Below are 13,509 nucleotides of genomic sequence, written 5' to 3' on the forward strand. Positions count from 1 at the left end.
AAGTAACAACACACGTGATTCTGTTAAAACATTTCACTGCAGAGGAGCTGCTTATCTCGGCCCTTTAGAGCTGTTTGGATCAAGAATCACAACAGTATGTGTTATGCTGGGGAAAAATGCCACCACTCCAAATTTCAAAAAATCTAAATCTAAAATCCAAAACCTGTTGCCTGATACGTGTGCCACGACAGAGAAAAATCACCACTTCAGAGTTATACAGTTCTATCTGCGTTCTGAGCAGTTCTGAGATATTGAGCTTTAAAGTGTTTCCCAGATAGCCTAAACTTAATGAACCTTTTTGTTTTCTTAATAAAAAATCCACTTAAAATCACCGCACACAAAAAAAGATGTTAAAAAGATGTCACAGATGAAGAATATATGACTGACTCAATTTTTACTCAAAAAAATTCAGAGAGAACCTTATAATTCTAAGGTGACAAAATATACTAATGGTTATTTCAGATGATGGTTATCCTTTATGAAGGATCATCAAAGCTTTTCTTGTCTGGTCTTTTCATCAGTTGAACCAGTGTGTTTTTTTTCGTCCATCTGTCTCCCGACATGGTCATAAACTATAACTAAGACTCACAGTTTGGAAGAAAGAAGAAGTGACATTTCTCAGAACTAACTTTCAGGTTTAGACATATGGCTAACTCATTGTTATAGGAAGTGAAGTCATAATGAATGTAAAGCACAAGAAACCACGAGAGCATCATATGCCCACTATGTTTAGTCTGGTGTAGATAGTATTTACTCTGGGTACAGGGACTTATAATGCCAACAGCAGTTTCACAGTTATGCAGATGATAGTTTCATTTAAATGTAGGTGGACAAACACTGTTAGATTCTTGTCCAGTTTCAGAGAAAAGGTTTTTTTTTAGTCTACACAGTGACCGAAAAAATGTTAATCTATGGTGTATTAATAGGCTATGATGTGCTTAATTTCAATTGCTCTTTGTGCTCAAGTTTATTAGTTAAAATTTACATTGTAGCTATTTTATGGACACAAGCATTCCTCTGTAGTTTTGTTGTTTTTAAATATTGCAGTAAGTTTGAAAAAAAAAAAGCACACAACATACTTCTGCACCAGTTTCCTGTGAGGCATGTGTGCCTGTTGAGATATATCACAGTTTATTTGGTGATACACAAATGTGGAAGTGTAATGTGTTACATGTCGACACAACTTAACACTATGTATACCATTGAGCCATTTGCTTTCTCAGCCATATTCTTATACTCTGGCTCATGCCTGCTTTATTTCATATTTACAACATTCTATTTAAAATTATTTGAATGCCAAAATGGATAAAAAATAAATTATACTAATATTGCATAACAATAACTGCCTGTACTGTAATTTCGATCCACCATTCTTCTGGCTCAAACAGAAAAATGTGCACAATAGTAACAAAGAGGTCTGCTCAAATTTCTTTTGAACCTTCCTCTGCTTTCCTTTCATACTTTTCTCATGGGTGCCTGAATGACTTTTAAGGCAGTTTTGACAAATTGTACTTTATCTTAGAGTGTAACTACAAAGGTAAAAGGAAGAAGAAGAAATGCCATGTATCAAAGGTTTGATTCATGAAACTATAAATAGTGTATTCTTTCACACATTCAAGTGAAATGGGTTTTAGGGCCTCATATATTCTGTTTCCATCTAACTGTTTCTTCCTCTATCTGACCTATTTTAAATCTGTTCACTGTAGTAATGGGTATATTAGCTCACACAAAAAAAATACGGAACACACAGTTTACTGATCAGATGACTCTGAACTTGACTTCACACCAAATATTAAGGCAATCAGAACGATGCAGCAAATGGAGGTAGCTGAATATGCTAACGAACGACCGAGACGCAAGCAGAAACGCAATGGGGACGCAAATCAAAGAGGTAATTACAGGCATAATTGTATTATCTAAATACTGTTAAACAACACAGGCTGATATACTTGTCCTCTATCAAGTGTCCTCTATCAAATATCCTAAAAATTAGTTAAGGTTTATTTCCTAAGGTTTAAGCAATACAAGCATGTGGTTAAGATTTTTTTTTGAACCCATGACGGTTTGGCTTAAGATTATTATATTTGTTACTGATATAATAACATAATATAATGTCAGTTATGTTGTGGTATTATTATTGACAACCATAGCTGGTAAACGTTTGAAATTGTTAACTGGTTCAACATCATTGTAGTGATGTGAACAACTAATCTGGAAGTAATAACTGACAGAAACGATTGTTGAAGCTTCAAAAATGAGCCCCAAGTTATAAGAAAATGTAGCTATCCAAGCCATTAGCATGTTAACAGTGGTAGTCACTTTCTTTTTTCTTGCTAACTTGTCTTCATTTAGCCTAGAATATGTCACAATAAAATACATACTGTTTATTTTGCAGACAGAAGACTCTGTCAGCTGCTTTTCCTCAGCTTTGGCGTGCTGTGCATCGTACAAGTCATTCTCAATGTTTCCCTACGTCTTTCAGGTGAATTTAGTGGCTTAGCATTGTGTAACTTAAAGCTTGCTAAAATAGTTGAATATACAACACCACAATTTTGCAAATACACACATTCTGATGTTATTTGGCATGTTGTAGTGAAACTTTTTTTTTTCTCATAATGTGTCAAAGTAAATCTCAAGATTTTTTTTCTTTATCTTAATTCATTTAAACATACTGCACTATAAATTTAACTTTTTTTACTTTAAGACTGCTCAAGCAAGAACTCAACCCTCTCGGACTGCAATACAACTCATTTTTGTGACCAGAACAACGTAAAGACGATGCAAAAGAATTGTGAGGGAAAGAGGCCTGATCACTGCGAAGGATTAGAAGACAAAGTCAGCGCCTTAACCGCTACAAGAAACGAGCTTCAAAACAGAAACAATGAACTCACCATCAGGATAAGAAATGTGGAGGAGGAGAGGGACAGGCTGAGAGAGAGGCTTGGGGGTGAGAACAAATCAGGCTATGTTTCCTGGCCTTAACTTCACAACATTCTCATTTCCTCCTCTTTCAGTCTATTTTGTCAGTTAGGTCATGGTGAAGTCTCCGGCTGACTACCCAGCACTTCTTGTGGTTACAAAGAAACTAATGTTGCTCCTGGGAAAGATCAAAAGCATCAACTATGTAATAATACATATGGCAAAAAATGTCCCAGTTAAGGCCGATTTATGCACAATAACGCAAATATGTTTAGGGCACCTAAATAGGCAGCAGAAGCAGCCCTGTGAATATGTCTCTGTAATTGATCACTGTCTTTTTCATATCTTCCTGAAATTTCACCAAAGTGTATTTTATATGACTATATAAGTGTGCACTACATCCAGTTAATTTAAAGCAGAGAGGAGCATCTGTATCATTTGTTGCTCACTCATCCTGTCCATACAGTACGGACCTCCCAGATTTCTCCAACCTGTTTGTGCTGTATGTTTGGATTATTTTTTTTAATTACTTTTAGTCAAGAAATCATTTGATTGGTTTATCTTACCCATGCATCTCCCTCTTTTGTCCGTCCAAAGAGCCAGGTTGTGACAAAAAGTACTGAAAATCATTCTGTCTGCATTTCAAAATACCCTGGTATACCATAATGACCATGATACCACCCAAGCCCACTGTACAGTTCTAGTTAAATAGGCTTGTTATATTCTGAAATGCAGCTACAATTTAAACAGTTTCTGTTTTATGGTCACAAATACATAATAAATATTTAGATTTATTGTCTTTAAATTAATTGTCAAATTTGGAGCTGTATTTGTACTTACAGCTCTTTTTTAAACACCTCACAGTATAATTTGTGACAAGTCATTTGTTAATCTCATCCTCCAGAGACGAGTCGTTGTGCATCCACTCAGCAGTGTCCTACAGACTGGACTGAGATTAACTCCAGATGTTACTTCCTCTCCACTGAAAGGAAGACTTGGGAGGACAGCAGGAAATACTGTCAGAGTACAGATGCAGACCTGGTGGTGATCAACAACGAACAGGAGCAGGTTCGGTTCAGTAAATATGTGTCTGGGTCTGATTACATGTGTGTATGCCTTTCTTGATGTTGAAGTCATAGTTACATTTTCTATGGTCTGAATCAATAGAGAGCCTTGTACCGTATGGATGGGGATCCTGATCTCTTGTTCTGGATCGGTCTGAGTGACAAAACTGGGTCCACCAATGGCTGGAAATGGGTGGATGGATCTGCACTGACCAAAACGTGAGGCACCTTTAGAAAAACTTTGCTCAGCAGAGTGACTCTAATAAGAAGTTAAACCTTGTTATCACAGTAATAAATGCTGTTGAAGTACTATATATATATATTTATTGATATTTATATATATATGCATATTTAATAGGGTTATTGATTGATCCAGGTCCAAATCTTGATAATTGAGTGAATCTCACATTAGTGTTAGGGACGTATAAGGGAGCAGCATTCGTTAGCAACTCTCTGCAACTAATTGGACCTGCAGGAGGTGGAGCAGGTCAACTACCAATCAGAAGAGTGGCTGTTTGATCAGGAGGTAGAGCGGGTCATGTAGATCAGCAATTCGATACCTGGCTTATCCAGTTTGCATGCAAAAGTATTCTTGAGCAAGAGACTGAACCCCAACTTGCTAAGTACATGGGAACTGCTTAACCAAGAAGAAAGTGCCATCTTGTATGGTAACCACAGCTACCGGTGTGAGAATGTGTGTGTCAAAGGACGAACGTCCCATAGTACCAAAGTACCATAAAAGTGTTTTAAGTGATCAGAAGACTAGAAAGGTGCTACACAAATGCTAGTCCATCCATAAATTAACATTACTCTGAGCGACCTGGTTTAATGGATACAAAGGCCGCTGTCACACTGACACACAAACTGCTGCCAGTTCAGTTATTTTTTGTGAACATTTAAATTGCATCTCTGTGACCATCATCCCTGTATTCTCATTTAGATTTTGGCAGGCTGGCCAGCCAGATCGCAGTCCCACCAAGGTAGAGGACTGTGTGGAAATGTATCACCTCAACCCAGTCTACGCCAACTGGAATGACGCCCCTTGTCAAAAGCTGCGGCGCTGGCTGTGTGAGAGAGATCCATGTCCACAAGTACATAATGTGCCTGTGGTTGATCCAAAGAGACAGAGAGAGAGAGAGAGAGAGATCGAAAGAGAGGCTGAGAGAGAGATGATCCCAGAGCTGCAATAAATTAGCCTACACCGCTGCTTAAGAAAATAGTGCTATGTGTTTGTGTGCAGGTCTAAATGACTTAAATTGCTTTTGCATGCAGCAGAACTAAAAAGTTCATATTTGAAACCCTTCTGAATAAAAATTGATTGTGTCAACTGTAATATGGAAAAATAATTTAGTCTAGAGTAAAAGGTAACTGTGAATTTGATGTATGTTGAAAAAACTGCTAATTTTGCAAGGTGGTGATACTTTTGGAGCCTATCATAGTTTACTTTGTGGGATAGGCTACTTTTTATTGCTTGGAGATATTTTGTATTTTGAGCTAAATCTCATTAACGCATTGTTGTTTGGTAATTCATGAGTTTCTTCAAGAGATTTCATCCCATTCAAGAGGCTTCTTCAGCTCTTAACTGCTCAGAAATGAAGAGGCATACTGGATGAGAAGTGAAATGTCTTTAAGAAACTCAAACAAGTCCATCTGCCTGCGATTTAGCACCTAGAATTACCATTCGCTGGATGACTGAGAATCTTCACCAACGTGCTGTTTTAGATAATTGTCTTTAGTAACTTTTAGTGGGAACCTCCATTTGGTATTTATTCAGTTACAACAATCAGTTAGGATTGTAAGAATAATGTAATTTACTTTAATTCCCATTCACCTATAAGGCTCATTGTCTTATGTAGTGTATACAGAATAATCTAAAACATTTTTGTCATTGTAGTGAACACAGGACAACAAATAAAAGATAATATCAGTTGAAATTTGTGTTCTCAGAATAGATACTTTTCAGTCAGCACCACTTACTCCTTCTATTTGTTGTTGTTTGTAACACAGGATCACAGGCGCAGAAGGTGGGACAGCTGAGGTAAAAACTTCACAAAAGCAAGAGATTAAGCAAACGAAAAGATGATCAGACACAGCAAGTGCTGTTAAGTCCCTAGGTCTAGGTATTTATTACAAATGCTCAAATATATGTAAAGCCACGTCAAAGCAGCAGAGTAAAAATATCTAAATGATATAATATAATATAATAACACTGCGGGAGTGGCAAACACTAATATGCTGCAGAGAAAAAATTGTGCACTGTTTCCAAGTTTGAAGACAGTAAATACACCACCGACTTTAACATTCAGCCCTTATAAACATTCATTATTATGAAAATATATGGGCAACATAAAACAATCAACAAGTTAAGTGACATTATTTAGCAAGAAATGTAAACAAAAAATATAGAAAATGTAAGATTAATGTATAATGTACATTATGTATAATGTATATATAATGTATAATGTGTGTATATATATATATAAACTGTTATCAAATCATTAACAGCTGTAAAGCACATTACATCGTCATCTTGTTGCCACACATTGATAGAGGGCCCTCCTATTTAAAGAAGTTTAGGAATCAACTCTCCATGATACGTTTGGGTTGTCAATTGGATGAAGTCTCACAGACCCAGTAGTTTCTTTGAGAACAATGGGCATCGTTCCATTTTAATAATGGATCATGGCTTTCAACATACATCTCAGCACAGTCTTCTGCATATCCAAGTGTTCCCCCATTGTCAGGCTGTGGAGAGTACCAGTACCTGTGAGAAGATAATTGAGCAAGTCACTTTTCCACATAATTTCACACTTATTTATATTTTTGATTTTTTAAAGTGGTTTATTCTTTATTATGTTTTTCTTTATTTCATGTTTATGTACTTTGTGGACAGAGTTGTCCCATCCACCCATTTCCAGACACCCTCCTCATCTTGGTCAGTCAGCCCAATCCAAATTATTTTGTTGAATTCAATGATGAACTTCTGTTTGAACAAGAAGATAAATGAGAGATGATAGCGAACAGACACCACTGGAGCCCTGATATTGCATGTGACAGTGATCACTTGGTTCAGCAATGTGTGCATCTTTTTGTTCAGATTAATACACAGCTTGATTTGTGATTTTCATCGTTAGGACCCTCCCTCTTACCTGTTCCTCCTCACTGTTGATGATCACCAGGTCAGCTCCTTTGCTCTGGCAGGCCTCTCTGCTCTCCTTCCACGTCTTCTTTTCAGTAGATACGTAGTAATGGCTGGTGCCATACTTAACCCCCCCTGTAAAAAAAAAAAGTCAACTTGCATTTGCTGGCATAAAGAAGTATTTGAAGCTGTACAGACTTAAAAATATAAATTACTAACATAAGAAGTAGTAACTCAGTCTAGCAAACTAAATTAGTTTAAGAGTCATTACAACTAACATCTTTCAATTCAGTTTACTAACAAAATTTCTGTTTACTCTTGAGTCTTTGTTGTGAAATACAGAAAAGCCAACTTTCCGAGCTGGCGTTTGCCACTTGAACTAGACTCCAACCCTCAGGCTGTCTTGAACTACAGCTGATTAGAGCTGACCACACAGTTATGTTTTGTATTTGACTTTATATAATTAATTTAAAACTGTGTCAGAACTTTTATGCGTTGTGATAAACGAGTTGATACGGCATGTATTATAGTATCTGACAACAGTTAAAAACAAATAACATTAGTTTAATTAGCGAATGCTAGCCACTAGCTGATGCTAGTGATGGTTGTCTGGGCGAGGACCAAACAAAGATGGCATGCACGTCTTATTTCTTCCAACTGTTAGTCCACATGGTCTTAATTCTTGCACGCAAACTTGTTATTGCTTTTAAACCCATGCCGCTGGGTCCATATTTTCTATTAATGTTTTGATATTTTTCTGTCTGTCATCACAAGGCAACTGACCGAGAAGAGGAGCCTGTAGGACCTTTGTGTCCTATGTCCTGAACTATTCTTTTAGAAGAGAACATCACCCTTCAGTGTCTCCCTGACCTGACAACAGCTTTTGCTTACCTCTTTGGACTGATCTACTCTTTGAGCCTCCATTACCCAAAAGAACTGAGGTACACTTTTGAAACCATTTAGAGGGTTTTCATGGAACTTGAAACAGATCTGTCTGCAAGTGTCAGATCTAAAAAAGACTAACTCCTTCACTGAATCCAGCGAGTTAGCTGATGATGTTGCTGTTCCTGTTGCCCCTTATAGAGGTCACTTGCTTAAGATGAATCCTCCTCCTTTCTCTTCTGCTTTTACTTCAAGCTGCCTCTCTCCTCCTCTTTTTTTTTCATTTTTCAATTTTCCCCCATCTTATCTCCCTTTTCTTGCCATATTCTCTGCTCAGTCAACCTGTCACTCTAACTTTGTTAACTTTATTATTCCTTTTGCTTAATTCAAATATTCTCTTTTTCTCAAAGTCTGACCTCTAAAACCCTAATCAGCCAACACCATGTTAATTTCACTCTATCAACTCCTCATTACTAACAAACATTGATCTACCTCTAACTCTTCTTTCTTTGTCTCCCTACCTACCCATCTCCAATGCTTAATCGTGCCTGAATGTTCCCTAAAATGTATCCTGCAACAGTATGCCTTATGATAAAATGTAAATGTTTAAATTGTTGGCACATTCCAGTGGGTAATCTTCTGATACATAAAACATTTGCTCATGTTGACGGTGAAAAATTTGGATCTAAGAAGCCTTGTCAGTTGCGTCTAAGAGTTTTGTTAGATTGTGAAAATAAATTAATGTTTTGAATCTAGACCCAGAATCTGTAATTATTTTTTTTGTTGTTTTTAAATGTAATATAAACTTAGATTTGAGTTAACAGAAGTTAGAATTCAAAGTTGAGCAAACTCAAAAGCAAAACTTAAAAGGTTGAGTTTAATTCCCTAACTTCTGCTAGTTTGTTGCCTTGAAATTTTGAGTTGGCCCAACTTTTTTTTTTGGACATAGTGTTTCTCTTTTAACAGCACAGAAGCAGCTGCCATGACCAACAAATAACATCATATAATAATTACAATTAATTTTCATTGATGGCCTGAACTGAGCTTAATAACCACAAAGAGCCTGAAAATGCCTCTTTCGAACTCGGCACACGGTGACAGTCGGTCAGTGACCTTCTGTGTCAACCAATGACGTTCTGCCGCTAAAGTAGATGAGTTCATTCGCTTGGGACAGAGAGACCTATAACATCTTTAACAAATTTCATAGAAATCTGTTAAATATTTTTTCCAATTTAATCTACTACATAAGTCTGAGCATAGCACAAGTTCTCATACTGCCAAAAACTGAATGAAGTGATACTGTATAATATCAATAGGATGGTGGTCTGAGCCATATTAACCCCTGTGGAGGCCCATTTCCCACACTGACTGCCTCATGCCCACCCAGTGGCAGCAGTATGTGAACACATACAAGCATTACATGACATTAAAATTAGTTGTAAATTGTAATTACTTACACAATAAGTTTAGAAAAAGACTCATCATAAAATGTGAGCAGAAAAGTGGAATCTGCTGCAAAGAGATTTTCTGGTAAGATATAATTTTGAAGTCCAACTTTGACTCACAAGATGTGAGAACTAGTTACCTGTTGGGAGATTTGTCTGTACAGCATTTCTGTCTTTGGCCATGTCTTCAAATCTTCTCTGCCACCAGTCTCTCTCTTCAGACAAATTTTTGTAGCTGGTCTGCAACTTGACCCACTCAGAGTTGCCTGTGGTGTCTAAAACAACAAACACTGTTAACCACCAGCAACTACTTGGCGTTTTATTAAAGGCAAGCTAACAAAGCACTCACACAGGAGAAGCAGAGTTATGAATCCAGTCAGGAGGAGAAGACACAGCAGACCCAGACACACAGCAGCACCTCTGCAGGAACCCTTCTTCACTCTTTTGCGATCTGCAGCACCTAACACAAACAAAGGAAGCATGTCGGTCTGAATTGACTTGCATGTAAATATCAAGCTAAAAAGATAACTTGTAAGGTTGTTTTTTTAAACTGAACTTCAACAGCTCCTCAGACAAGATGTTCCCAACCTTAAGAGTCACAAAGACATTAAACACTGTAACTCCTCATGTCTTAAAGGTACAGTATTCTTCATCAGGACCGCTTGTCAGATGGTCACATAGTGTTTGAACCTTCTTCCTCCACTGACCAAAGTCATGGGTTCATTGTCAGATGTGCTTTTCATCTTTGTCAGTGGTCTTGCAAAGTGAGTGATGGAATGTGAATGGCCAGTGTTACCGTGAGAAAACAAGAAGCTTGTGGGTATGCAGTCAAAAGTTTTTTTTGTGGTTCCCAGATGAGAATATTGCAACACAGCACATCCTTTTAAGCCCCGTTACAATTCTGAACATTAGCCACAAGTAACAAGTTAAGCAAGCTTTGCAACAGTGTATCTCACTAAAAACAAGATGTCTCAAAAGTAAAGGAAGTCATCAGTTGCTAAATCCCTGCCACCAAAATGATATATTTTTGGATAAATATCCAAGGATTGGTGTTAAATGAGTCAAAGACTCAACAGAAGTCATAGCAAAGAAAAGGTGTTGCGTTCACAGACTGACTGAACGTCAGTGTGCAAGGCTCCCGTTTGTTCCTCACCGTCACAGTAAAAGCAGCCAAGGCAAATGCAATACAACTCAAATACAACTGTTAATTGTGTCGAGTATTGTAGAAGTGAAGATCAGATTTAAAACCTCTTTACGACTTCATGATGGGACAGTGATTGTGGGTAGGGCACAACTACCATCAGGTGATTTTGAAATGTAAACGTGTATCATTGGCATATTAATAAACATTGCATGATCCCTGAAATCTCCCAGAGGCAGAATCTAACAGATGAGTGGCTCTCTTACAAAATTCAGGAGTTAGAGTGGGTCATTCACTGAATGTAACATTGGCAGTTCGATCGCTGTCTGGATCAGGCCCCATGTCAAAGTATCACTGGCAAGATACTGAACCCCAAATCACTCCTGGTGGCTGTTCGATGTGTGAGTGTGTGTGAATGGTTATTGAACAGCAGGTGGCAACTTGTATGGTCAGCCACTTGTGTTTGAGCGTGTGTGTGTGTGAGTCTGTGTGTGTCTGTGTGAATTTAACAAGTAGTGTAAAAGTGCTTTGAGTGATGAGAAGACTAGAAAGACACTGTACAAGTGCAAGTCCATTTATCAAGTCCATCCATCCATCTAAACTGCAATGAAGCCAAATACAGGTTTTGTCTAATGAGAACATTAATATTATAATCAAAAACACTTTTGTTCTCCTTCACACAAATTGTTTCAAAACAAAAAACAAAAGGATTTAAAAACTGAAATCAAAATCATCTTACAGTAAGTGTACCTCCTTGCACGTTGTTCATTACCTGCAGGTCCAGTTCTTTTTGACTCCAGGGCGTCTCCATTTTCATAAATGTTTTCTAGACTTTTTCCAAAGCTTTTCTTTTTGCCAGGATTACGTGATGGTCTGTCTACATTAACATAGACATCCTGTTGAGCCATGATGTTCAGCTGTAACGATGGTCAGTTTGGTGCTGAGGTGCCTAAAGAGTCCAGAGTTAGGAGAGTGTGCTTCTGAAATGATCAATGATCTTTCTGAACTGTGTCACTGCAGAGGGTGTCTTTGACACAGCAGTACGCTCATCACACATGTGACTTAACAGGAAACCAAGGGCTGATGGGATTACACCGAATGCCTGCTGATTCTTTATCTTGTAGATGCATAGATGTGCTTTCCATTTATGGGCACAAAAGCAATATTTGGTGAGAAAAGTTTCACAAATTGGAAGAAATTAATTGATTTTGATTTTTTTTTTAAAGCTGGGTAAAAAGAAATGTCTAGAAAAAAAGGCAAGGGATAAAACTTTATAATTGTCATAATTCTATATTCAGAGTTATGAGTTTCATTTTAAACACAACACATCACTTGATTTAAGTAAGTCCAAATTAGGTTTTATTACATACACAATTTATTATTAGGAACTGTCTCAAGTTCCACTACTTTCCACTGGAGCCTGCAATGTACAATACACAACACCATTTTCACACACTACATCCTCACAAATACCATAGTCATACAAAATACCCAGAGTGCACTTGTTGTGTACAGACTGTTTTAAATAAGTATTGCAACAGCATCCAGTAACTGCCAGTGTCTGTGGATGATGACATACAGTTCAATCAGAGGTTATAAAGACAAGAAAACAGGGTCAGTTCAATAAATACATTATTCAGTGTTAACACCCTTTATGTTCTTATAACGTCGGTCTATTTCAGTTTAATATTTTTTGGCTCGAGTCTCTTTCACCTGCAAGCAGATTTATCATCAGCGCTGCTCTGCTCAGGTGTTCTGTTATTTAGCTTTTGACCAGCAAAATATGTTGGAGTCTGCCATATTTAAATATCTCCAGGCATATTGCCCAGTGAAAATATTTCCCTCTGGATATATATGTAGACTGAACACTGTATCCTAACAGCAAGAAAGTGCCTCTCTGTCCACACTGGAGCCCTTAAACATGCACTTCTATAACATCAAGCAAACAAACTACACATTTTGTCAGCTGTGCACTCGAGATCATACTGAAGACATAACCATTCAAACAGCTCGTTCTCATTCCCAACTTGTCATATACCGCTGCTTGGACAATGATTTCAGCATCAGACAAGATTATGGATGGATTACTAACAGGTCTACTGGGCACAGGCCCAGGGCCCCAAAGTGTCAGGGCGCCCTAAGTCTTCACCTGCAAAATGTCACTGAAATTAAAATGAACTAATCAGGAAGAGACACAAGAAGACCAGACAGCGATGCAAAAGGCCTGCCAAGAGTCACAAAATAAATACAAATTAGGGCCAAACAACTACAAAGAGACACTAAATTACTTTTCTAACTTTTGCAAAACAGTGTGCCTTGGTATATTGTTTTGGCTATGACTTACTTACTTCTCCCTCCTTTTTTCGGTCAAATTTGTCATTGGATCCAGTGAGCACCTGTTTTTGAAACCTACACATGTGAAGTAGCTTTCCTCAGCCAACCTATTTTATAGATCTTTTTTATACATGAAATGTCAGTCATTATGTTCCCTTTAAACCACTGAAACCTGAGCAAATTGACTTGATTTCTTTCAAAAACATGCAAAGAAGGCAAACAGAAAGGGAAGAAGAAATCAGCCAAAAAATAGTAAGAAATTAGTAGAAAGTATTGGAAAAAATGCCTGAAAATGTGTTGTTTTGTTTTTTTGTTGTTTTTTTTTTAAGGAAATTACCTTAAATGTCCTTACTGAACAAATTCTAGCAAGCTGATTATGAAATTGTTGGACATGAAACAATTGTGGATTTTATCATATTCAGCACTGTCTTGAGCAAAGTAAAGAAGAGAACCACAAAACATTTTTTGACATTTATTGACATATTCATCAGGCAGTGAATCAAATTCTGAGTAACTGATGTTGAAAGGAACCAGCAGAAGAAAAAATTAAAACATCTCTAAGACACAAAACAATGATCCTTTGTT

At 37.3% G+C, this 13,509-nt stretch overlaps 2 protein-coding genes across 2 annotated transcripts; one reads left to right on the forward strand and one right to left on the reverse strand.

The window, feature by feature from the left end:
- The first annotated feature begins 1,809 nt into the window (after positions 1–1,809).
- LOC121941685 (asialoglycoprotein receptor 2-like) lies at positions 1,810–4,527 on the forward strand. The gene is made up of 5 exons (XM_042484514.1): positions 1,810–1,891; positions 2,396–2,482; positions 2,705–2,947; positions 3,824–3,987; positions 4,459–4,527. The coding sequence occupies exons 1-5, from the start codon at positions 1,810–1,812 to the stop codon at positions 4,525–4,527; spliced, it is 645 nt and encodes a 214-aa protein (XP_042340448.1).
- Positions 4,528–6,465: 1,938 nt separating this feature from the next.
- On the reverse strand, positions 6,466–11,574 carry LOC121941943 (CD209 antigen-like protein E). Its single transcript, XM_042484974.1, has 6 exons — positions 11,363–11,574; positions 9,799–9,909; positions 9,590–9,724; positions 7,133–7,257; positions 6,866–6,966; positions 6,466–6,747 (listed from the first exon to the last, which is right to left on the reverse strand). Exons 1-6 carry the CDS (start codon positions 11,496–11,498, stop codon positions 6,591–6,593), a joined length of 765 nt encoding a protein of 254 aa, XP_042340908.1. The 5' UTR covers positions 11,499–11,574; the 3' UTR covers positions 6,466–6,590.
- Positions 11,575–13,509: the final 1,935 nt, after the last annotated feature.

Source organism: Plectropomus leopardus, chromosome 4 (genome assembly GCF_008729295.1).
Source record: "Plectropomus leopardus isolate mb chromosome 4, YSFRI_Pleo_2.0, whole genome shotgun sequence".
Lineage (NCBI taxonomy): Eukaryota > Metazoa > Chordata > Actinopteri > Perciformes > Serranidae > Plectropomus > Plectropomus leopardus.